We start from the raw sequence: 25,440 nt of genomic DNA on the forward strand, positions 1-25,440 counted from the left end.
CCCTCCATCTGTCACCGGATCCACCGCTGAGAGGCGCACTGTCGCTGTGCGCACTGTGCGTCAGAGGGAGCGACGAATACAGACAGAAATTCATGTATAATTTATGACTTTTACAAAAAAAGCTGCAGTTTTCATGACTGAACACCTTTTCTATGTGAGAAAAGTACCTGAATTTTTTATGGGCATAGTAAAACTCTCAATACTACAATATCTCTTACCTTCAGGACAGCTCTTGGGACAAACAGCAGGGAGGCCTGCTATTTTCAGAACAACCTTCTGTTTGTACAGAGCGATTTATAGAGCATATGTAAAGTGTGATAGAGGGTGTTTGGGGGCCACAATTGTGCCAGTATTTAACTAAGGACATATGTGGTAAGCAAAATGCAGCCTTTGTGAAGAAAAGGATAACAGTATGCTCATTAAATAAACGGAAGAATGGTTAACAAGCTTGTATGGGCCTCTGTTTATTTGAATAATAATTATGGATAATTATGGATATTATAACTGAAATGCTAGTTGATGTAGTCTAGCTGTAGTTTCTAAATAAAAAAGTAAGCTTATCAGTTTCACAGCTTCCTTTGAGTCACATCAGTGTTTTTTTCTGTAACTCAAGCTAGCTGTAGCTAGCTGCTCTAAGGCCTCACCTGTGCTAATTCGAGTCACTGAGCTGGACATCTCAATGTCTACTTTTGGAGTATTTTTATGGAAAAATCTGACTCATATTATAGCTTGGCATGCATCACTTTAACTTCTGTTATTATATAGAATATATATTATTATATAGATATATAGCACTAATTAGCATAGGCCTAAGTGAAAGCTACAATCTCTATGGTCCTTGATTCAAAAACTTGTTTTAGCAGTAAGAACTTAAAGATCTGTACAATTGGCCATTATATTTTTCATCCATTCTGTTGCAGATTTGTTCTTTCAATTGTTTTTAGATGAGCTAGTTTGAGGCTAGGCTTTAGCTGTCAGACAGATAGCCTCACATTTGACTTGAGGGTAATTTGGTATACAGAGGAGTTCATGGCCGTGTGAGTGACTGCACGGTGCCCTGGTTGAATAAAAGAATGAAGTCAGTGTTAGCCAATGAGTGTGCTGTTTCTCAGTCAAAGATGCGTATTGCTCACATCCCATTTCAAAACACAAAGAACATTGAAAAGCTTCAGACTGGATTTTCACAAAAACATCTAATCTTTGTATGTCTGCTAGCTAGCAAGCTTGCATACTGCTAACTTCTAACTTTGCCCAAATTTGTCAATCCTCTTTATTATAGCAGTCTGTATACTTAAGACAACAATGAAGTGCTACACTGAACATTTTAATGAAAGTGAAGTATCTTGGATCCTTCATTCTCCTTCGTACCTTTCTGAGATAAAGCATTTTAACTGGCAAGCTAGCACTGAAAATATTAATTTGTTAGTGCTAATAGATTGATGCAGTCAGTAGACACAATTATTTTCTTTATTGGCCGTTTCTTATTTCATGCATTAAAAGGAAAACTGCAAGCAACCACAGACTAATGACAGAAAAACACACAATAAGCCATAAAAATGCAATGGAAATGGAAAATACATCCAAGATTATTTGGTGCAAGGTGAATTCACCAATTCATCGATACACATCAAGATGCGTCAGTGCAGTTCAATGTATCAGTTAATTCCTCTTCCTTTGTGTCGATGGCAGTGAAAGTAACAAAGAACTCTTTATGTTACACCCACCCTCCCCTCCACATCTGTGACTACGGTCAGAACACCAGCTCTCATAATCCTACCTCAGTCAACCCTACAACGGGAACACCAGAAACCCAGAGAAGGTGGAGTACTTCCACCCTCCCATTAGGTTCCCCCGCTCCAGTTTGAGGTAAGCCTTGTCCCCCCTCTCCATAATCACCAGACCCGCATTGGTGGCAGCTTCCCTGGTCACATCCTGGTCGCCTGCGAAGGCTGAGATCACAGGCCATCCGTTGAGAACCAAACTCACCTGGGAAAGCAGGATGTAAGATTTGTACGGAAAGTTTGGTTAGAAGACAGTGATTGGTTACAGTAAATACAGAATCCTGTATGTACTGTATCCTAAAACCTCCACATCAGTGCTGGTACAGGAGTAGAAGAAGTAAAAACTGAATGAAATCCCCTCCCCCCCCTCCCCCCTAGAAACTCTTCCTCTGTATAATCTGTGAATTATTCTCTCTGCACTGATATCATTAAAATAGCAGTAAGAAGTAAAACTGCACTCATGTCCTCAACTCTGGAGGCAGAGGCACAAAGTTCAATGTGATGTGTACAACTGCGACTTCATGTTTGTACAGCGCAATCGCGAAAGTGAGAATAGCGTCCCTAAATGGACGATTAGAAGTAAAGCTACACAGGGAAACAACCAACTCCACTGAAATAACACAGAGATGACTGTAAATTCATTCACAGATATTAAGTCAGGGGACTGAGGCTGTTTGTGGTGAAAGATGTTATTTTTATTTATAGTTGTATTTTAACCTCCTAGGACCTGGCATCCAGATATGTGGACATCACATTTTGGGTTATTTAGATCAAAATACTCAATTTTGCTCTACATGGGCCTGATATCCACTTACGAGGACATTATGCTGCTACTGTTCTATCGAAATTTTAAATGAATATCCTCATGTGTGGCTCTCATTTTTCTTAGAAACAAAAATCAGGTAAAAAGAAAAATCTGGTAATTCATTGTTTTTACATTCATCAGGTCCCAATCAGCCCAAATATCAAAGAGAAATTAAAAATGCATGCCGTGGAAGAGTTCAGGTCTTAGGAGGTTAAAGGAACACAACCCACAGTGGCCATGTGAATGAGTGCATGTAAAACAGAATCAGGTATGTTTGGACGCTGATGCAGTTTTGATGATTTTGTGTCTATACATCAGTAGAATCAATTTTAAATTGAAGAACAGGCTTCAAGCTTTAATTCAAGGGGTGGGACAAAAACCTCACACAAATGGTTAATGAATTACAGCTGTTTTTAAACACATTCTCAGATTTGCCCCTTCCTGGGACTCCTGTCAGTACTTCTCAGGTCCCAGCTCATCTAGTACTGTGTGGACATCACAGAAGAACCAGACTTTAGCACCTCTCTGTCTGTTGTTAATTCACAAACCTTAGAAACAGCAATAAATCTAACTTTTCTTTGAGAAACAAACAGATCCGTTCAGTGTTACATCGTGTTTTACGTTTTTGTTCTTACTTGTATCGTCTGCCGGTTGTAAACTTTGACAACATGAAAGCTGAAACTGTAGACTCCTTTTCTGGGTGCCACAAAGATGCTTGTTGCTGGATCGAAATGGCTGCCAACGTTCACTATGATCTAAGAAGGAAAGGAGAGAAGCAAAGAATTTCACAAATTCAACCAACCAACTAGCCACAAATGTGTAATCCATAATCAAAGATCTGTAATCACTGGAAGTCTTTTTGTGGCTTTCACTGAGCCTCCACTGTGGTTTATTATTTTTATTTTTCTGACCTAAATTTTTCTAATGTTTCTCTTTTACAAGAAAGTTGGTCTGCTCGTCCTCGCAGGAGAACAAGAAAAGGAGGGAGAGAACTGGCAGTGAGTTACTCCGTCGTAATAATGCTTTTCTGTGAAGGCCTTTTTTCTGCTTGTACAGTGTGATCAGTAACTGGGGACTTTGATGGCAATAAATCAAGTTTAGTAACAGCAGAAGAGGCTGTATCTATAAATGGCGATGGCAGTCTGTTCTGGTTATTATTAAACTGGCTGGTTGGTCAGTTCACCACTTTGGTTTCTCAGTAAACTGTCTATGCATGAGATTTTCTCACAGACATCAATGCTCCTCTTTTATCGACTGTTTCTTGTAGTCTTATTTGAGAGTCCTGAAAGTCATGCAAAATGTAACTTGCATAATTTGCCAGCTGACCTGCTATTTCTATGTATATGGATAGAGGTCTTTAGTGTAGTGGTTTACCTAACAAGCTGGAGACAAAATTAAAACGACAAGCTTGAGATGGTTTGGACTTGTGCAGAGGAGGGGTAGGGGACACAGGGAATGAATATGGGGAAAGGGAAGCCCACAGAGGAGGTTCGTGGGTGCAGTGAAGGAGGACACGCAGAGGGTTGGTGTGACAGAGGAGGATGGTAAGGATGGAGTGAGATGGAGACAGAGGAGGAGACAGATGATCCACTGTAGTGACCCCTAAACGGAGCAGCCAAAAGAAGAAGGAGGTTTACATCTAACAAGCCAGAAATCTCCGTTTGATCCTGGGTGGAGACACAAATCTCTTTGTGGTTACATCAGGAAGCGCATCTGGTGTAAAAATCTGCCAAATCAAACATGCAGAGCTATCTGCTGTGGTGGCTCCTTGTAAATAAGGGAGTTGACGTAGATTCTACACAGAGGGTTTTAGTTTTTAGTTGGGACCTATTGTCCCAGGTTTGCAGTTTATTTATATTTTTACTTTTTTATTCCACTATGAAAATTCACCTGTGCACAAAGGGACATAAGCTCAGAGGCTGAATGACCTACACATACATGTGGCCCTGCCACAAGAGCTTAATAAGACTGCTTCATGCTGCTGGTTTTAGAATCACAGGTTTATTAATTTAGGGGGTTTAGAAATACGCTTTATTTTTATTTTATTTCAAAGCTTCCTTAGTTTTAAGTTGGAAATTTTGAAACAAAGATAATCTGGTCTGGTATACAAATGTGTCGTCGGTGGTTTCCATCTTTCTGTGTCCAAACAAAGCATGTTTCATTTGCGCTGTTTCCTTGTGTGATGCTTATTTAATATTTGCATTAATTTCTGTATCATTCCTTTTTGCTTGTTTCCTGTTTTACTTTGAAAGTTTGTTTTCTTACCTCTCCTGTGTTAGTTTTGTTTACTGTCCTTCCTTGTCCTGTTGGCCATTCCCTAATCAGCTCTCAGTCTTTGTCACAGTGTCTATGCTTCCCTGCATGTTGCTCTGCGTTGACTGGACTTCTGTTTGACATTTTGGATATTTTTTAAAATAAAATACTAGCTTTCTGCCTGCAGTGTCCTGGATTTGGATCCTCTCCAGATTCAATACAAAATGTGGTCTATGTCCTTTGAAACATAAGTGTCTGTTGACCGTTTTTAGAGTGCAGCAGAAGGTGAAGCGTCATTTTTGGTTGAACTCATGAAATTCAACCAAAACCTTAACTTGCACCACACTATTCCAAAAACAAGCCTTAAAACCCACCTGGTCAAAGTAGATGGTCATGGTTCGGTTGCTCATCTCTGACGGTTCGTGGTTGGTGTTACGAATGGCCGAAAATGCCACCCGCCCAGTTCCTGACCTCACTGACATGCCCAGGGCATTACCTGATGGCTCCGCCGATGGGGTGGAGTCGCACACCACCAGACACTTTCCCTCCAACACGATCGGCTCTGTGTCATTCTGGCAGCTGACCTCGGAGGGCCCCCGGTGGACCAGCAGCAGCAGTCCAACGACAAAGACGGAGTGGGCATCAAGGTAGAGTGCAGGGGTAAACGACAGACAAGACATCTTTTTTTTCTTCGCGTTTCTACTGCAGAATGGTCACCACAGCTCTTTAGCGAGACTCTTCTTGGCGCGCACCTCACTTTACCAGCAGGGTCATAATTTCACCTGGAAAGAAAACATCAGCCAGGGCTTCGTCTCATCTCTTTGGAGATTAAACAATTCAGGGACTCCTCAGCTGGCTTACTACGACTGACAGGAAGTCCATAAATGCACGGAATAAGTGGTGGCGTCCGGTCCCTCACACCAGGGCAGGAGTGGCCATCGGCCAAGTGTGCTGAGTCAGAAGTCCAGACTGGATTGAAGCTTCAGGCCTGCGAGTCAGTAGTGCACATGACACAGTTATTCACATGAAAACATTGCACAAAATTCAATATGACTGGACGACCTGATCATCTTTAGTTTGCAAATAAACTTACTGGTGAACAATGGCAACAGCTGTTAAAAAACCTGAACCTTGGTGCCTCCTGCCCCTAGTTTGCTTCAGCAACTCATACTGTTGGAGAATCCACCATTTTTATATATGTTTAGTCCTTTAAAACAAGTTCATGCATCAAAATATTAAGTATAAAAACCCCCACTATGCTTGTTCTTGTTCTGCGTTTTAATAAGAGAACATGACGACTCTGAAAACAGGCTGAAAACACAGCACGGTGCTGCTGGAGAAAAGTCGTGTGCCTCAGCACAGTTAAAATCTATCAAACCTGCACTGCTGTAAATTTTATTTAAAAGCCCATCCCGGAGCTCTGCCACATCGCCGCTTAATTAAACGGTGAGAATATTAATAGAAAACCACTTTATATTGAAGCAGAAAATAAATAGAAGTGATGAGGTAATGCTTTGGCCAGGAAGAGGCCCGCGTGAGTGACGCCAGCTGGACTCAGGAGGGGGGTACAGCGGACTATCACAATCCCACCGCCGAGAGGCCATCTGTGGGTAAACACTCCCACTCATTCACCTTGTGCATCTTTCCAATTTAATCCCTCTCTCGCTCTTTGCACTTGCATTCCTTTACACAAACACGCTTACTATTAAAAAAAAGCCACTGTTTTAAGAAGCAAACACAAGAATACAGACAATACTTTGATAAATTATAAAAGAACCTTTTAGCATTTCCTTGTGTGACATTAGAGATGTTGCCCCGAAAAATCCTCAAAAGCATAGACAATAAGTGCAATGACAAAAAGTACAATCGCTCTAACGAGAGTGACCCTCAAAGAAAGAATCTGCAGATGCTCAATCACCCACCTTTCACTTCGTCAGCGTTCCTCCTGCAGCAACATACAGAAGCCAGCTTGGCTCAGTAAAGTTAGAGCTTCGTTTCACACTCACCTTCAGCTTTATCTCTCCTCCTCTCCCCCTCTCTCTCTCTCATTCTCTCTCTCTCACTACATCTCTGTTCCAGGGGACCCCTGTGTTCGAGCAGACGTTTAATCACATCACAAGCGTTGCTATCCTTCTGTTTTCACTGTTCCTCAAACCCATCCCCACTCTACCTTTTTCTCCCTCCTTCTCATCTAACCTCAGATATTACAGAAAATGCGCTGGGACTTAAAGGATTCATCACGAACTCACGCGTATCCCTGCTATAATTAAAAAATGTTTTGTTTTTTAATTAGTAAATGACTATTAATGGGTGATAGCGGGTACAAATGGCTTTTTTCCCCTTTTAAACATTCATCAATTTAGACAGGTATATCGCCATGGTAACTTATGCTGTGAACAGGGTATGCTTCGGATTAGAGATCAAGAGGTATGAAATCACTGCCTACTGATGGACCAGTGCTCCAGAAAATCACCATCCCTGAAGATTCCTCAGACTTCTGAGTGGGTGTAAATTTTTAACAGCATCTAAAGTGTTGATGTCTTCCCGATGAGCATCAGTAATAAACATTCATAGACACATCTTTATTCCCAACTTTACTGGTTTTATTTCCTTTATTGTTCCATAAATATCCTAAAACAGAGCAGGTACTTCCAGTATTTTTATGTAGTTGTGGATCGAATTCACTCAGAGAGTTACATTTATTCTTTACTCTCAGATCATTAAAGACACTCAAGCCTGCAGCCGAGAATAAAAAGTAAAACTTGCTCGACATTAATTTAATTACATACTTTACTGTAATCCATCAGACTGTGCTTTGTCCAAATGAGAGAGCTCTGTTAGAGAGATATGTTAATTTACACAGTTTGTATTTTTCCCTTTTTTTCCTGGCTTCCAAAAAGCTGTATTATGTATTAGCATAGTGGCGCTCTTCCAGTCTTTCTCACCAAAGTGTTTAAAGCGTTCGCACATTCATTCTGTCTTTAATACTAAACTACTGCACAGAGCTTTTCCTCGCACACACACCCACGCTGCAGCTTTGTCTTTCAGTCCGTATTGTGTGTTTAACCTCTACACCACCATTTGTGATTGGTCACATACTGACACCTTTCATGTGCATGCCCAGTGGAAACACTGAGTTAACTTATCGTGTTGATAACCAGCTTTGTGTGTCCGCTTATCCTGATTGTCAATGTTAGGTTCAGCATACTCAGGGTATTTTCCATTATTTGGATCTGCTCACTCTGATTCAGAACAGCACCCAGGCCTAGTAAAATGAGCAGAGCAACAATTGAAGGAGGGAGGAACAAAACCATAAAGATGGCGAGTACTTACGTCTGCTCACATCCAGCAGAACTGTGCTCTGACGTCGGACTCAGAATCGCTTAAATATTTATAATACTCTTTGTTTATTATAAAATGTTTGATGTCATTTTTTTTTTACTGAACACACACCACATCTGTTTAATCCGTTTTCTGTTAACAGGGTCTAAAGAAACTTTTAACTAACAGTTATATGACCTGTGCACATTTTTTTGTGTCCATGATGGGTCTGATGGTGGATGATCTCTATCATATGGTTCAGTGTTTCTAAGGAGGTAATAAAGGAAGCACTAAAGCATGTTTTTAAGTAGTTAGAGGAGCTCTTATGAGGCCTTCTGGATCATGCACTCACAGGGCCCTCTGTTGATGTGATCTGTGTGTGTTCTGAGGTGCCGGGATTTATGTTTTACTGTGTGCAAGTGCAGGAAAGTAAGTCGCCCAGTTTGTTGTCTGGGCACTGATATAGGATATGTTTCAGGGTGAGCTTTAGGTACTTTCAGCACAAATCTGATGAAACGCAAGAGTTTTTAAAATCAGAACGTCTCAGTATGCCTTCCCAGTATGCCAGTATGCCAAAAACAAACCAAAAATGAAAACGTATATTCTGTCTGATGACAGGTTTGTCAACATATTCCCAGAGTCTGCAAAAAAGAAACAAATACTAATTCAAGGCCTTAATGTTCAAACATTAAAGCTGGATTTCTCCTCTATCTGAAGCCTGATCATCATACATAATGAATATAATGGTGAGGTGCAGCTTATTTAGACCTCACATTTAAATATCCAACAAATCAGCTTCCTTCAAAATAACAGGACCCAAAAACGCTTCCTATATTTGAGACAACCACTTTAATCGTCCAGAGGAAGCACTTGTTTAACCCAAAAATGGTTCAGAGTTAGCATTAGTTAACGTCACATCATACAGTTAAATCGATGGCTGTGTCCTGTTCTTCCCTGACACCTCCCTCGAGAGGACAGATAACCAGCGGGGCCACGTTTCTCCCGTTGTTTTGAACACAGGGGTTGAAATACGGGTAGAGAGGCTCACTGAAGCTGCAACCGCCATAAGTATAAATGTGAGTCTTTGCCTCTGCGTCATAGAAGGACACCGACCCTTCCTCATAGTCCAGGAATATGCTGACTTTCTTGGGGATTTCGTGAAGGTTGAGGGTGACCGAGGGTCCGGTGCAGGCGCTCAGACTGCCACCTTTTCGCCGGCAGATGGCCCAGTAACCGTTTTCAGGACGAACTGTGATGGCACCTTTTCTGTTGATGGACTCCTGGGCCACACCAAGATCCCAGTCTGTTTTATCCCCAACCTGAAACACAGTGTACAAAGAATTAGATGGAAAAAGCAAGAGGAAGAGAAAATAATAACCACTATGAATAATAGCTTTCCCCCCCAGTTGTGTTGAAAATGACATTACTTTCTTTATATTTTGCTAAGAAAATGGGACATTGGTGAAGGGATTTATTAAATTGTGCAAACATACATGTAAATACAGTATATAATGCAAAAACAGAGTTTGTATGTTGGCTGCCTTCAGGTAATCCCACAAAGTAGAGGTCTGGGCTCTAGGGAGGCCAATCCATGACTCACTGTTTCACTGTGTGTTTTTCTATCCAGGTAAGCTTTTACTGCACTGGCAGTGTATCCAAGGTTTATTCTCATGATAAGAATTGAAGCTATTGGCAGTCATACATCTCCAAGATGGCATTGCAAATCTGAGGGTTCAATTTTGACAAGATTTGAAACACCGCTGGCTGAAATGCAGCCCCAGCCATGACAGTAATGACCAATAATTTGGAAATTTGGAGTCATCCCTCCATCAGACCTGTTTCTACTGGTTTTCAGTCCAGTTCTTGTCTAACCTGGCATACCTTAGCCTTTCCTTGACAGCCACCCTTTAACTGACACCATCTCCGATGAGTCTTCAGTGAACTGTTGATGGATCAACTGAAGGGCTAGAGGCATCTCTGGTATTTGTTGGATTTTTTTCTATTTCTTAAGGACATGACTTTCAGATCCTGATCCCACCTGAACTACCCAGTAGCGTCTTCCAGATGTGAAGCTTTGTTTCCCCAAAATGCAGACGCAGGAGTCGAACCGCTGGGGACTGTCTGGGAGCAGCGTCTTCTTCTTCTGGCTGGCGAGGCTCACCTGAGGATCAACAATGGGCTCATCATCGCTGCCAAAGCAAGTTTTTACTTCATTCTGAATCTCTTTCTCCAATTGAGCATAAAAAGCTGACAAAATCAGCATGTCCATCTAAGTGTGCTTGATAGAGTCCGTGATTATAGGGTGATACCTTCTTTTTATCTGGGGACAGAACCAGCCAGCCTGAAGCTGTCTCGGGATCCAGGGTCACATTGACTGCAGATACAAGAAGAAAACAGCAGGTCAGGTACTGATGAAGCTCAAATAAATTTATAGGAAAAAATGTCTAACTATATATTTGTGATCATACCTGCATATGCACTCATCTTGTCCACTTCTGCATGTCAAAAAGTTAAAGAATTAGATAATATATTTATTTTTACAATGATTTGTTGTTCATGTTGCTGTAGGGTTACTCACCCTCTGCTGAGAGTTTGTTTGCAACTTCCTGGCACATGTCCCCCAGCATAGAAACGGCTCTCCTGACCATCCCCAGGGAGTTATCGGAGTGCACTGCCACCTCTGACCAATCTCTGGTGGCCGGGAGCCTGCTCAGAGACGGGAAACTCTAAAAGCAGAAGGGAGCTTTTTGTGAGCACCAGCTTTAAGATGCAGATGCAGCAGAGAGACGGTAAAATGCAGCAGATAAATCTGACCTGTAGGAGGTGAAGCGAGCTCTGCGTGAGCTCCAGGTGCTGCAGCTCGCTGCTCCTCGTCTGAAGTTCGTGAATTTCCTTCTCCAGCTCTTGGCACAGCTCCTCAGTTTTCCTCTCAGCTTCCAGCTGCCTCTCCTCGAGATCCTTGGCGAGCTCGGCCTGCTGCCTCTCGATGGCGGTTATCAGCATGCTGCAGATCTGAGAACTGCTCTGGATCTCTCTCTCTGTGGCCCTCTATTGATTAAAATGATCAACTAGATAAATAAATAAACTGATAAATGAACTGCTTGGTTGCAAGCCTGACTTTTTGAACCAATCAACGACCTACTTTGCTTAGATCCACTGGACTTTTGATGTCTTCCATTTTTTTCAGCCTGTCCTGGATCATCTGTTGGATGCCGGACTTTGTCTCCCTCAGATTCATCTGGAGAAGATCAAACAATGTAAAAATGAGACAGTGAGAAGAAGAATGCACAAAAATCTGTGAGCTCAGGAAACCCCCCCCCCCCCCCCCCCCCAAAAAAAAAAAAAAACGCAGTTCAAAGGAAGAAGCTTTTCCCTCACCTTCACCCTCCTGCTCTCCTTCTCCATGGGGACAATCTTGTGGTGCTTGTGGTCGCCCTCTGTGCATTTCGAGCACACAGGTGTGTGATCCTGCTTGCAGAACATCGTCAGGGGCTTGTTGTGCTTTCTGCACAGGTGGCTGGTGTTGAAGATTGCTGGATCTGTGAGGCGGTGTCTCTGCAGCGCTGGATCTCTCTGGTGAGGCACGAGGTGAATCTCACAGTAAGACGCCTGACACACCAGACACGACTTCACCGAGGGCGCCTTGTTCCCGTGGCATACGTCACAGGGCACGTCTTCACGGTCTGATAGCTGGTGTGCAGGGGGCTGGACGTCCTCCCCATGCATCAGTGTGGGTGACAGAGACCTTTTGAAGATAATGTTAAATATCATTGAATATATTCAAATATATCTGCCATCTGGAAGAGAACACAAAACGGTACAAGACAATAAATTCAAATTAAGGGACTCTGGTGTGCCAGAAACACAATGCATAGCCAGCTGGACATGGTGTAAACATGCACTGTATGTGACATTGCAGGTAATGGTCAATATATGTGGCATTTAAGGTAGAGTAAGGCTCTATAATCAAGTTAGGTTGGATATTAGCCAAATTAAGATATGTCGGTTTCCTTGTGAAAGTTTTTAATAGAGCTAACTTCTTGGCTAATGCTAACTAAATGGGCAGACAACGTGATTGGTCAGTTGATCCTGGATCTGCTTCCTACTCCACAGCCATGAAATCACACACAATTAAAGCAGTTTTAAGAAATTAATTCTAATTCAGCATCGTGAATGCAGGGACTGGTGTACACACATTTGCTGTACGTCTCTCATTTTGTATATTATTATTATTATTTATTTATTTTTAACACCGTACATTACTGCCCTCACTTTTGTTGCACTTGTACAATGGCAATAAAGATACTGGGATTGGGACACAAAGAGTCTGGAAGTAAAACAAACCTTTTGAAGAATTCAATCATGTCGGAAAAAGCTCGGTTGATCCTCAGCTCCGGTCGCTCTTTGAACGTCTCTTTGCACAGCGGACACTCCGACTTGTCCTTCGTGTCCCAGTAGCCTTCGATGCAATCCAGGCAGAAGTTGTGTCCACACGGGATTGAGACGGGATCCGTGTAGGTGTCCAGGCAGATGCAGCACCGGAACTGGTTCTCCAATTGTACCGAGGCCATGTTTGTTACTGGAAAATACCACAAAAAGAATCAGTCCTGTCTGTCCTGTTTGCAGATGGTAGCTGGAGGCATAGTTCAAAAGTATATTTAACATCTTGACAGATCCTGGCAGCCTTTTTCTTTTTTTGTGTTGTGGTTGATTTGTTTTGAATCACGTGTCAAATATGTGACATCACATGTCTGCTCAAGATAATAGACTCCTGAAAACCTGAAGTCTGAAACTGCTGCTTTATCCATCCTTTCATTAAATTTAAAACATCCAGTTTTGTTTTTGAGTCAAAAAGGAACGAAAGCTCGCAGTTACAGAGCAATAAAAAGTCCCAACACAGACTCTGCAAACTACAGCTGAACCTCATTTAATGGTGTTAACTGAGCTGTGATCATGTAACGTCTGGTTCTGTTTCTACAAGCCAAAAAAGCTGCAGAATGGATTTTAAGATCATCATTGAAGATGTCTAGAGGGGACCTAAATCTGACTATTTGTTTCCAACAAATATTCCAACATGTTGCACCAGCAAAAAATCAAGACAAAGTGCACTTTTGCAAATACTCAGTGTGAATACTGCAATAAAAGTGTGTCATGTTACAGAGGCTGACACCACTTACACTTAACAGACTAGTTTGTTTCCACTTTTAGCACAATATGTCGCTTTGAATCATACTTTGCAAATCGTCTCTTTTTCAGGACAGGTTCAGTCGTTTTAAGCTCCCTGTGCTGATTGTCCGACTTCTTACTGCTCATTATTCCAAGACACCACAGAGGGATCACCCATCCAGCACAATTATTTTCTATATTTACCAATGAGTATAAAATACTGAAACTCAGACAGATTGTTGTAGATTCCTGTTTCCCACACCAGAAAACTGACCTTAAAAACCTAAATGCGACTGATTAAGAAGCTCATTTTTGTTGTGTTGTTTTAAAACATGTTTCTAACCATTCATGCCATTTACTATAACCCAGTAACTACATTTAAAGAAAAGCCTCAACTTGGTATACATTGTTTCCTCTCACAGTTTACAGTTTCATCTTCCAGTTTCTGCAGTGTAATAATAATAACATTGTACCTGGTTGGGTGGACATGCTGGCAGCCCCGATCCTCACAGATGCAGCTTGTACTGTGTAGTTCACATTCAGCCTACAGAGACTTAAATACTCCTCACAGGTGCTCTTTGTTTGCGCTAAGATTATTTACACGAGCTCCTCCCTGAGTTCATTCTCGCAGGTTTTGCAGTCAGTCTGGTGTTTCTGGTTCTTCAGCTTCAGCTGCTGACTCCACTGTAGGTAATCCATAGTAAGAAATAAGGCCCAGTGATTGAGCAAACAGAGGTTAAAGCAGGGACGTTCTGTGTCACAACACTGAACTCTTATTGTAACACTGACAAAGTTTCATCTGCTGCCAGCTACACTACACCATGCAAACATTCCCAGTTTTTTAGCGTAGCAAGAAAATACAAGTGAACACCTTACATGATAGTAGCATCAACTTTACTTTGTGAAGTTACTATCACGTGTTTATATTGATTAAACATAAAGATATAGAATAAACAAAACGTACTGTCACAGTAAATCTCAGTAAATACAATTTAATAATATTGTTCAGAATAGTTTTCTCTTCTTTTCTGTGTAATTCATATAAAGTTAACGAACTTAAATGCTTTTTAGTTTTAACTAACTTGCATTTTTGTCACATGACACAAGTTCGCCTTTGCACCCGCAGCTCGTTTAACCTGGGATCTTGAAAATCGATGCAGAGGAGGAGGAGCCGTCTATGAGCATGCACATCACAGATTTGTTGCTTTGTCAGGTGACAAGTGGCAACTTCAGCTTATCAGCTCCGAGTTGCAGAAAGATTTTCAGAGAGCCAAACCGGTTTTGAAGAGCCCCATCTTATCTTTGAGAGAAGAATAACCCCGACTCAGTCACACATTGGAGGGAACGTTGGTCCTTCTCTGTGTGTCAGATCATACAATGTGTCTGTCAGTTCCAGCAGACTCAGTTGCAGATTAATGATGCGTATTGTGCATTAATCTGAAGTTAATCATTAATATTAGTAATTATTAGTAACTTCATGATGTTGCAAGTGCCATTTATCAAGTGTCCTGCACAAAGTTTTATCAGCGCTTAGGGGAAAAAAAAGGAAATATTTCCCAATATTGGCTTTTTCAGAGGTGTGTTCTCTCTGTTCTTAGTTTAGTTTCAATTCACATGAAATTGAAACTTCTAGCTACTCTGGTACACACCAAAGCTATCTGTGCAACATGATGAGATTTCTTACACTGAATAACATCGAATTTAAATTAATATTAAAATCTTGTACAACTCTCTGTGTCCTTTTGTCACTTTAGCACTAAATCTTTTCTCTTGTTCTGGTTAACACTCGCTCCATCGTCAGCTCAGAGGACAAAATCTAAGATCAACCAGAAAAACAAAATCCTTCAAAATCAAAACCTAAAATTCAGGCCAGCCTTAGGAAAGACACAGTAAGTGTTCATTTGCATTCATTTATCAATCATTCAAGTCACTTATGCACATGTACACACCTGTGCTCAAATAAATGAGTCACATCCACACAATGAGTCCAGCTGAATGTCTTGTGTGTAAAGAGTGTTTAAAAGTCTGTTATGTATAAACGGTCAGATTAATTATTAATGTGTCTTTGTTGTATTATTACATAAGCAACGTTTCACTGTTTGCATCTTGATGAAGTACACAGAACTCAGTATTACACATAATAATGTTCTTACATAATCTTATATAAGAGATGCCACTGAATACTACAACAAAAAATATAAAAATTTTAACTTGTTTCAGAAACTTTACATATATTTATATATATAAAGTTTCTGAAACGATATATATATCTATAGATCTCTCTCTCTCTCTCTCTCTCTCTCTCTCTCTCTCTATATATATATATATATATATATATATATATGTATGTATCCTTCAAGTAGTAACAATAAACTACACCCCTGTTCGCATATCTTATTTAGGAACAGCAACACCAGTGTGTTTGGATCCTTAAACATCTTAGTAACAGGAAGGAAGTGGGACAAGGAGCATTTTTTGAATTACTAAATTGTCACTGAACAGAACAGGAACCTTATTTGTTAAAATGTGATGCTAAGGTGCTCTGACCAAGCTCTGCACATGACTACCTTTTGGAAATGATGTATGACCAAAGCAGGCTGCACGGTGTCCGGAGAGGAACGGCTGCTCCCAATTTTCAGGAGTCCATTCAATACTTGTTGACACAAACCACCGGTGCAGCCTCATGTTGGTTCAGTGTGAAGTAGCAGTAGTTCAGCTGATGAAGAAAACTCTGAACACAAGTAAGCGCAAAGTGAAGTACTTCAACATTGCTCTTACATTTAATTACACGCACTTTTTCCTTGTTACATAAGAGCTCATCAAAAGGCACGTACATAAAACAGCCCACAGCGTTGTGCTAACCTGACTCACATCTGAAGAATGTTTAATCTTCCCCGCGCTGCCAAAACCTCCACATACCAGCTGGATTAGGTGATACCTGGTCGTGGTTACAGATCAGGAAACATCCCTACCTTACAACATGAAGCAGACATTATCACCAAGTTGAAATGAACTCTGGGCCTTTTCTTAATTTAGATCCAGCTTTTATGTTGTTTAGATCAGGTGTGTCATTTGTTGTTAGCTCACCTGAATAAGAGAAACAAACTTGTAAAGAGAGAGCAGGTTTTGCCTCTCAGACCTCTTATACTTACACACCTGCTCTACTGCTAACGCAAGGATCTAATTGGCCAATCAGATGGGAGTAACTGAGGGCATTTAGGCATTTAGGCATGGTCAAGGTGACCTGAGAGAACTCCTGATTGAGGGCCTTTGGTGTGAGCCTTGAGTCTTAATACAGATTTATTATCTGAAACAAACACAAGACCTTAGATAAATGTTCTCAGCATGTAACGTGTGGTTAATGTTGTGAACAAGATTATATTTAATCCAAGCAACAATCTTTTTCTTGTCTTAACTAAGAAGAAAATATCTATATTTTGCATTTTTACACAGGATACAGACTCTGGCCTTCAGTCTGGTAGTTTAACCATTAACACATCATGTTTCGTTAACCAATAATAAGCTTTGTACACTTACAGACCACTTTATTAGAAACACACGTGCACCTGCTCACTGATGCAGTCATGTGGCAGCACCGAGAGTCCTAAACTCCTGCTGACAGACGTGAAGAGCTGCAGTTAATGTTCACATCCAAGATCAGAAAGTTGAAAACACAAGATCGCCGACTGAAACTTCATCATTAGTGACAGAAGTGACTCAACATTTAACATCAGCAGTACAAATCCATAACCGAGGCTGTGGTGCTGTAAAGCTCTTTAAGCATTTTTATCACCTTAATGTCAGTGAACAAGGATTTGAATATCACAGTCAGTTTGTTATCAGTCAATTTGAAGTGGCTTTTATCAGTTTTCTCTCCCCTAGATATTGGTAATATTGGTGGACTCCTTCACCTATTAGCAGACTCGGGAGACTGCTATCACCTCCTTTGATTATGCAAACAAGACGACTGAAACTCCTCCTCTCTAAAAACAGCAACTAAAGGTATTATGAGGAGGTCAGAGGGGCGGCGTAAGTTTTGGGTTTACACACAAGCTGATTTAGTTGGTTTAAACAACAAAATGAGGTTTGTAAATTACACAGGTATGAGTTAAAACACAGTTGTTCACAACCAAATGTAAAAAGTCCAGATTTTATTAGGTTGTCAAGCATCAACTAGGCATAACAGCCGTGTGGTGGCCTGACATTAACTTTTAGTGTACAAACTGGTGACTCCACAAAGTCTAAAACTGGTTCCATGATCAGGACAATGAGTTCACTGTGAGAGTGTCTGTGTTCATCCCAGAAGTGGGGTGTGGTAGTACGGGTCATTGACAGGATGGATGAATGTGAATGCTCTAAATGTTTTTGCTTCTTTCCTGTTGAACAACTTGAACAAAAAGGCAACTGGACTTTTTTTTTAAGGCTGTTAAGATGTTTACTCGCATCCAGGAAGCTAAGTTTCAGCTCATGCAAATATCACTGTAAACTGTAAATTTAGTGTAAAGTGTTGTTATGGTGATCTGAGTGGATCTGGTGGGGAGTAGATTTCTGTCCCAGGCAGGGCTGGAGTGGCCACAGGGAGAACTAGTTTATTTCTTGGTGACCTGAGGTTTGTTTCGACCTGCCGAGAAACTTCAGTCAGCAAATAGTTTACAGATCGCCCAGAATCCATCCAGTCCAACACATGAGCTGAAACACAAAATAAGGAGTAATCATCTGCACAAACAGAGCAGCCTGGGATGATGTCCTGGCCTGTGTCAATCAGGCGTCTGGAAAAAAAGAAGGAGGACACGACGATTCTCACTCTCGTAGTGGAAAAATCTGAAATTTCTGAACATATTTGAGCCGCAGCCAAAATCTTGGAAAAAAAACTTGCAACTGGTTCTTGTGATACAACCTGATAAAAGGTGAGGAAATCAGCAAAACTGGCATCATTGCTCCTCTGGGAAAGATTTGAAAGTCTGTAACAAATCTTGTGCTAAAGCATCACAGAGACGGTGGCATTCAAATCAAAGCATGGCTAAAAAGGGAGAGCTTTCTACATACTACATATTTGTGCTTTGTCCCTCCACAGCATTATTATACAACAGTTTTCTTTTCACAGATGCCAGTCTGGACTCTTATGCCAGACAGTCAGGATGCGATCTGTGCATCCCAGTTCAGGGTCTCAAGAGGATACTACCTTGTCTACTTCAAAAGCCCCTTCAGTGCTTTTGTCCACATTTATCACAGCTGCTGTATAATTGTGCTCTCCTCAGTGTCTGTTATACTGGAGACTGTTGTTAGTGTGGCAGTCAGTTGATGGTCAGCTGTAACCGAAACCAAACATATCAGGTTTAGTCAAAGCTGCAATAAATTAAAAAATAAAATAAAAATCTTTAACCCTTTGCTGTCACAGATGTGCAACATCTTGTTTGGGATCGGTGACCAATATTTTTATTTTGACAGGAGCTCGATTGTCTCCAAATGCTTTCAGCCTTGAAGCAGTGACAGCAAAGTGGACAGTATTCATGCCTCAGTCTGTTCCCCACCTCACCCACACACTCAGAGATGTACAGGCAGAGCAGAGCCAGTGTTTCCGGGACTTTTATCCTTCGCGTGGGTTTATCTGTTAAATCACGCCACCTGCCGAATGTTTCAGTCATCAGCAGCTTTTAGTGGAGACAACAGAAAGCTTCAATCACTGCTTCATTCTGTGCTTACGATCAATAAGTTCTATGTGAATTTTAGGGCTACAGCGACACCTAGTGGTCATTAAAAAAGTTACTGTGGGTCAGTGTCTGCTCCTATGTGTGCTCCACTGAACGACAAACTGCTGCTCATTTCATTCAGTCACAGTTCAGACTACAGATGTTTTTTAGGTCCACACTTAAAGAAAATATAAACTGGCACAAAAACGATCCACATTTGAACTGACAGAATGTCACCGTACCTGACTGTGCTGTTCAGAAACTATTAGTGTACAGAAAATGAGAAAAGGAGTATTTTTTGGTCTGAGACTACTCGAGGGTAATTAGTACAAAACGCTATCTTATCTTCATATTTTCTCATTCTAAGTAAGCTGCATTGTAAATAAACTCTTGAACTTTTGTTCAGGACTCCTGCATTTGAGCCCCTTTTCATTCATTTGACTACAAATTCAGATATGGTTAGTATAATGCCCAACGGTTATTATATTAGATTTTTTTAATAATTCTAACAATTATTAAAAAATCTCAAACCAAATTAAATCAATGGTTGCAGAGAGATTTAAGTTTAAGAGGAAGGGTATTGCTCTCAAAAGCAGAAGGTCTGTCTCGACTGACTTATGCAGCAATTTCTCTGCATGTGGACGGCAAAACTTGTAAGGATATTGACCGAATGCTCTTCAACTTCCTCTGGAAAAACGGGACACATTACATCAGAAAAAGTGCATTGATGAATGACTATGAACACGGTGGTCTCAATGTTTTGGATTTTACTACTCTAAACAATACATTTAAGATTAATTGGGCTAAACATTTTCTTAAAAATCCGGTATCCACTTGGAATTTTATTCCTCACTACATTTCCTCTAAGTTTGGTGGTCTAAGTTTTATCTTAGGTTGTGATTATAATATAGATAAGCTTCCAGAAAACCTTTCGATGTTTCACAAACAAGTTCTATTAGCTTGGTCCCTTATATATAAACACAACTTCACACCCCATACGTATTCAATTTGGAATAATAGGAACATAGTGTATAAAAATAAATCATTATTTTTTTCTAGGTGGGTTGAGGTGGGTTGAGCAACAAACTTACTGATATCAAGAAATTTAATGTAAATCAGAAAAATCTTTGAAATAACTCACATAGTCATGGTGTCAGTCACTTTAAATTTCACTTCTTTAAATTAGTAAAAGGAAAATAACATTTGTTAATATAGGCTTAAGAATGGACAGCCTCTTAATTTTATATTTGACTGGTTTACAGCAAATGATCTTCCAACGCTTTAGTCGGATGTCACAACAGTTAGATTCAGTAAACACTAAATCAGCATCAGCTCAGTTTATTCAGTTTTAGTTATATAGTACCAAATCACAACCACAGTTAAAGAAGCTCATATTAAATTACGGGCTGAATTTGCAAGGGCATGGACAGGATCACCCCACACAGGAAACAATTAAACCTTGTTGGCAGAAAGAGGTAAAGGAGTCAGAGAGTTTTGGATATATAGCAAACTGGAAAGCAATTAAAATCCAAATAGATCAAATGAATATTAGCCCAGTTCTCCCATTACCAGTCGTACCACCATGGATACTCCCAAATACAAAAGTAGACCATAGGTTGTAAAACAGTACTCATATAGTACAAGATTGTATTAATCAGTTTTATGGTTTTGAACAAATTTATACAGATAATTAAAAAAAATAAAGGCAATCATGTGGGTGTGGCATTTAATGTTCCAGAATTCCAGATAAAGGTACACTGTAAAAAAAATTGGAATATAAAAGTATTTTACTGTGTATTTTACAGTTTTGTACTGTTCTTCTAGAATATCATTAAATTTACATAAATAGACTGTGATTTTACATTTCAAATGTAAATTGACGTAAAATCACTGTAAATGTAATAAAACATAATTTTCTTGTTATGTAAATGTATTTGTCTGTACATATGCATATTTAGATTGTTAAAATACATTCACAAATGTATCATAATTTCACAAATATTTGTCTGTTATTTGAAAGACTGAACTGTTAAATTCAAATGTAATGCTATGGAAAAATATATAAAATGATTCTTATAAACTTTTTTTTACATCAAAAAATTATTGCCGCATTCATTGACCTTGTTTATAGGTAATTTCATTGTTTAATCACATTAAAATGTTCCTAATTTAATGTTTAAAAGCACTTGAAAAGGCAAAATCCCATGTAAAATTAGGGCAACAAATTGTATTGTCATTACTGAAAATAACCGTATTTTCATGAGAAAGTTATTTTCTGTTATTTTCTGTTATTATTTTGGTGCCCCAGCTGCCGGAATATTACTGTTTTTTTAGGATTTCTTTTTTACGGTGTAGGAAAAAGGCTCAGTAAGGGACTTTCAGTGTACACAGGGGAAATCTTCAATTCAATTCAATTTTATTTATATAGTGCCAATTCGAAACAACAGTCACCTCTAGGCGCTTTATTCAATTCAATTCAATTCAATTCAATTCAATTCAATTCAATTCAATTCAATTCAATTTCTTTATTGTCCCACAAGGGGAAATTAGTTTAGCAGCAGGATAAAAATAAGAACAATACTATAAAATAATAATGACAACAATAGTGATAGAAAGTCCAAGGACAGTTATTTGCCATTGAGGAGACAAGATGCAGTGGGGATAAAAAAGACCTGGAGTCTTTTAGTCTTCCTCACAGTCTTCTAAAACGGCGTCTGGAAGGCAACAACTTAAACTCACTGTAAAGTGGATGGTTCAGACAATTAATAATAGAATGAGCCTTTCTAAGCACATTTCTATTGTAAATGGCCAAAAGTCCATCTTGCCAGCTCCCTGAAACTTTGCTATCAGTTTTTACCAGAAGTCCCAACCGATTCTTATTCTTCACCGGCAGGTTACCAAACCAGGCAGCGATACAAAAAGACATCACAGATTCGATAAAACTTCTATAAAACAAAGACAACATCTCAGATGAGACATTAAAAGACCTCATTTTCCTTAAAAAGAACAGTCTTTGTTGAACTTTTTTAGTAGTGGCATCAGCATGAGATTCAAAACACAGATTATGGTCAAGTACCACACCTAGATATTTATAACTCTCAACTATCCCAGTATCTGCATTTTAATATAGGTGATGAGCTATAAGAAGACTTCCTAAAATCAATAATCATGTCTTTAGTTTTTGAAAAATTAAGTGAAAGGAAGGACTGATCACACCAATTCATAAAATCATCTACAACCTGTCCATGGCCTGACTCGTCCCCCAGTAGAAGACTGACGATCACTGTGTCGTCAGCAAACTTCAGGATGTGTCTGTTCGTGAATTTGCTGCAACACTCATTTGTGTACAGAATGAACAGAAGGGGAGACAGGCAGCAACCCTGGGGTGATCAGTAGAGGAGGAGAGCACATCATGATTCACCCTCACGCATTGTGACCTATTAGTAAAGTCTGTCACCCAGCCGACCAGACTGTGTCAAGCTTGAAATGATTGTAAAGCCTGTCAGCAAGTAAGAGGGGTTGAATTGTATTGAATGCCGATGAAAAGTCAGCAAATAATAATCTTGCATGGGTGTGGGGGCGCCTCAAGATGCTTATACAAGAGATGCAGGAGTGTGACAACAGCATCCTCCACACCTCTTCCTGCTCTATAGGCGAACTGGAAGGGGTCAAGATGGTGTTCAACATGCATTAAAATCTCCTTGTTAATTATCGCCTCAAATGACTTCATCACTAAAGAAGTCAGAGCCACAGGCCTAAAATCATTCAATACCTTAGAAAAACTGCCGTTAGCAATAGGAACAATGACAGCATGTTTCCAAATCTTAGGTACCGTCTGTAGCTCTAAAGAAAGTGAGAAAATATGGTGAAAAATCCCACTCAGCTGATCAGCACAAGTTCTCAGTACACAGCAAAATCACTAGTGTAAAATTGACACTGTGAGTGTTACATTTAACACTAGAAAAGTGTCTATATGTGTCCACTCTTTTGAGTGTTAAATTAACACTTTTCAAAGTATTATATTTTTAACAATGACCCAGTGTTATTTTAACACTGTACAGAGTTAAAGATTAACACTGACTAACACTGACCAGTGTCAACAATATTCTACACTGGTGTTAAGTGTTAAACATTAACACCAAATAGTGTTGGTAGTACTTTACACTACCCCTGGTGTTTAAAAATTTAACACTGAATAGTGTTGATTGTCTAATACTAACACTAGCGTCAGTCAAATCATCAGTACTAGCCAGATTACAATAAACTCCCATTAATCTCTGATATCTCTACTGCTACAATTCATTAGAATGTATTCACAGCTACAGACACTCTACCCATTAAAGAAACAACAGGACAGTGTTCAAAATACTCTGTATTCAAACAGCAGATACACCACAAATAAACAGCACATAAAGATATACAAAACTACAATATTGGACAATCTACATTTTGTCATTAGTGCCATTTGAAAATTGCCCATTGTAAGGTCTATAATTCACCACATTATCTACACAGATCAGTGCAACAGCATCCAGTTTATCCTCAATAACAAATAAATTTAAGTGACCGTTGATCATTTCTTCAGTCTCTAAATTATTTAGAGCATGCACAAGCGGCTTTAAGTACATCAAAACGCACACAAGAAAACATGCTCTACAGGTTCAACAATTTTCCAGTTTTGCTCAAAATGTCTCATCCTTTTAGATTCTGTTAAGATATGAGAATGGATTTTCAGGCTGATCAAAACATTCAACTTTTCTGAGGTTTCTCTTGATGACAAACATTCAACAACAGATTGTTTTGCATGTGCTTGTTTGTTATTAACCCTTTCCTCCAATGAACCAACTAAACGAATTGTAGTTGAGCAATAACAGTCCTATACATGTCTAGTATTTGCCTGTCACAAGATGAGCCACATTTACAGGCTGTAGAACAGAGGTTCCATCATAAGGTGCAGGCTCAAAAAATTACTGATGACCTCTGAGTCAACAAAGTCTTCATGTGCGTTGAAGAGGTGTTGCTTGTAAAAGACAAATTAATATCTAGGCTGTCCAAAGGTCAAATGTAAAAACTTTCCTGGGTAAAAACCATGCTGGAACTTGACATGTCTAAATAACACTGAGCAACTTGTGTGGTGTATCTTGCAAAAGTAACACAAGAACATTTCCAGTCAAAGTGCTGTATAGTATTAAATTCGGTTCTTCACATACTTTCGGCGGTGAAGAAAGACAAACAGCTCAAAGTAGTCTAACTCAAAAAATTATCTTTAATTTTACATATTCCGGAATATGGAGACTGAGCATACACAGAAACGCCAGCTCAAGTCTGAAGCAGCAGCAGGTAGCCTGATTATTTATATACTTCCTCTAGACGTCACGCACACTTTAAGTTTCGATCAAACACTCTGCTTAGTTTCACTTTCTGCCTGCACCTCATATGCTCTGCAAAAGCATGCAGTTTCCTGTCAGTACTTTTGGCTCAGACTGTACTCAGAGCTGGCCCTCTCTTATAATAAAATCAGTTTAATCATCATGTTAAATCTTTTGAACTCCTGGCTCCATTCAGAGCTGCCTAGAAACAAAACCTATGTGTTAACATTAACTCCATTTTTAAAACTCAATTTTCCCACTTGTAATGCAATCTGTGTTATAACAAAACTTAAGACAGAACAGTTATCAGTCATGTTCTTCATACACAATTTCCATATTTTGATTTCATGTTGCTCCTCTTAATGTAATGGTACTTTTTGATTTTACTTTATCAGACTTAACCAAAATATATATGCTTTCCTTACTTTGCTCCTGTCTCCCTCCAGTACCATCTAGTCTCACATATCCTTACCGATCATGCTCTTTTAATAATTTAGTATTTAAAAAAAAAATGACTCCAAGGTTCCTCACAGTGTTACTGGAGGCCAAGGTAATGCCATCCAGAGTAAGAATCTGGTTAGCTACCATATTTCTACGATTTTCACAGTTTTATCTAAATTAAGGAGCTGAAAATTAGAGGTCGCAAATAAAATTGCAAAGGAAGCTGCTAAACGGGATCAAGTTGATTTAAATATCAGTGTTAGGAAAGCTGAAATGAAGAGCGTGATAAAACAGAAAATGAGGGGAAAGATGGCAAAATGAGGAGGAGAGGACAGGGAGATGTTTTACTCTATTCAAAAGAAAACATGAGAAAAACATGGAGAACAAGGGAAGAGGAGACAATAATATCTCGATTCATAATTGGACACACTGGGTTACACTGCCGCCATGGTGTAATTTTATTTGGCCGCATGATGACACCATAGTCCTTATCATGGCAATTTGAGCCAGGAAGTGTCTCTTCTTGGAGTACGACAATACACCTGTGTTTAATTTAAGGTCTCTCTGTGTTTGAGTTATTATTTATTATGTTGTGGACATGTATATGTCAGTTC

At 39.7% G+C, this 25,440-nt stretch overlaps 2 protein-coding genes across 2 annotated transcripts; both read right to left on the bottom strand.

The window, feature by feature from the left end:
* Positions 1-1,453: 1,453 nt before the first annotated feature.
* Positions 1,454-5,528, bottom strand: LOC146522443 (cerebellin-1). Its single transcript, XM_085150441.1, has 3 exons — positions 5,214-5,528; positions 3,222-3,341; positions 1,454-1,986 (listed from the first exon to the last, which is right to left on the bottom strand). Exons 1-3 carry the CDS (start codon positions 5,517-5,519, stop codon positions 1,789-1,791), a joined length of 624 nt encoding a protein of 207 aa, XP_085006567.1. The 5' UTR covers positions 5,520-5,528; the 3' UTR covers positions 1,454-1,788.
* Positions 5,529-8,990: 3,462 nt separating this feature from the next.
* On the bottom strand, positions 8,991-14,084 carry LOC146522444 (E3 ubiquitin-protein ligase TRIM39-like). Its single transcript, XM_085150425.1, has 10 exons — positions 13,800-14,084; positions 12,505-12,739; positions 11,539-11,905; positions 11,303-11,398; positions 10,975-11,208; positions 10,739-10,886; positions 10,629-10,655; positions 10,470-10,534; positions 10,199-10,321; positions 8,991-9,479 (listed from the first exon to the last, which is right to left on the bottom strand). The coding sequence occupies exons 1-10, from the start codon at positions 13,813-13,815 to the stop codon at positions 9,078-9,080; spliced, it is 1,713 nt and encodes a 570-aa protein (XP_085006551.1). The 5' UTR covers positions 13,816-14,084; the 3' UTR covers positions 8,991-9,077.
* Positions 14,085-25,440: the final 11,356 nt, after the last annotated feature.

Source organism: Neolamprologus multifasciatus, chromosome 3 (genome assembly GCF_963576455.1).
Source record: "Neolamprologus multifasciatus chromosome 3, fNeoMul1.2, whole genome shotgun sequence".
Classification (NCBI taxonomy): domain Eukaryota; kingdom Metazoa; phylum Chordata; class Actinopteri; order Cichliformes; family Cichlidae; genus Neolamprologus; species Neolamprologus multifasciatus.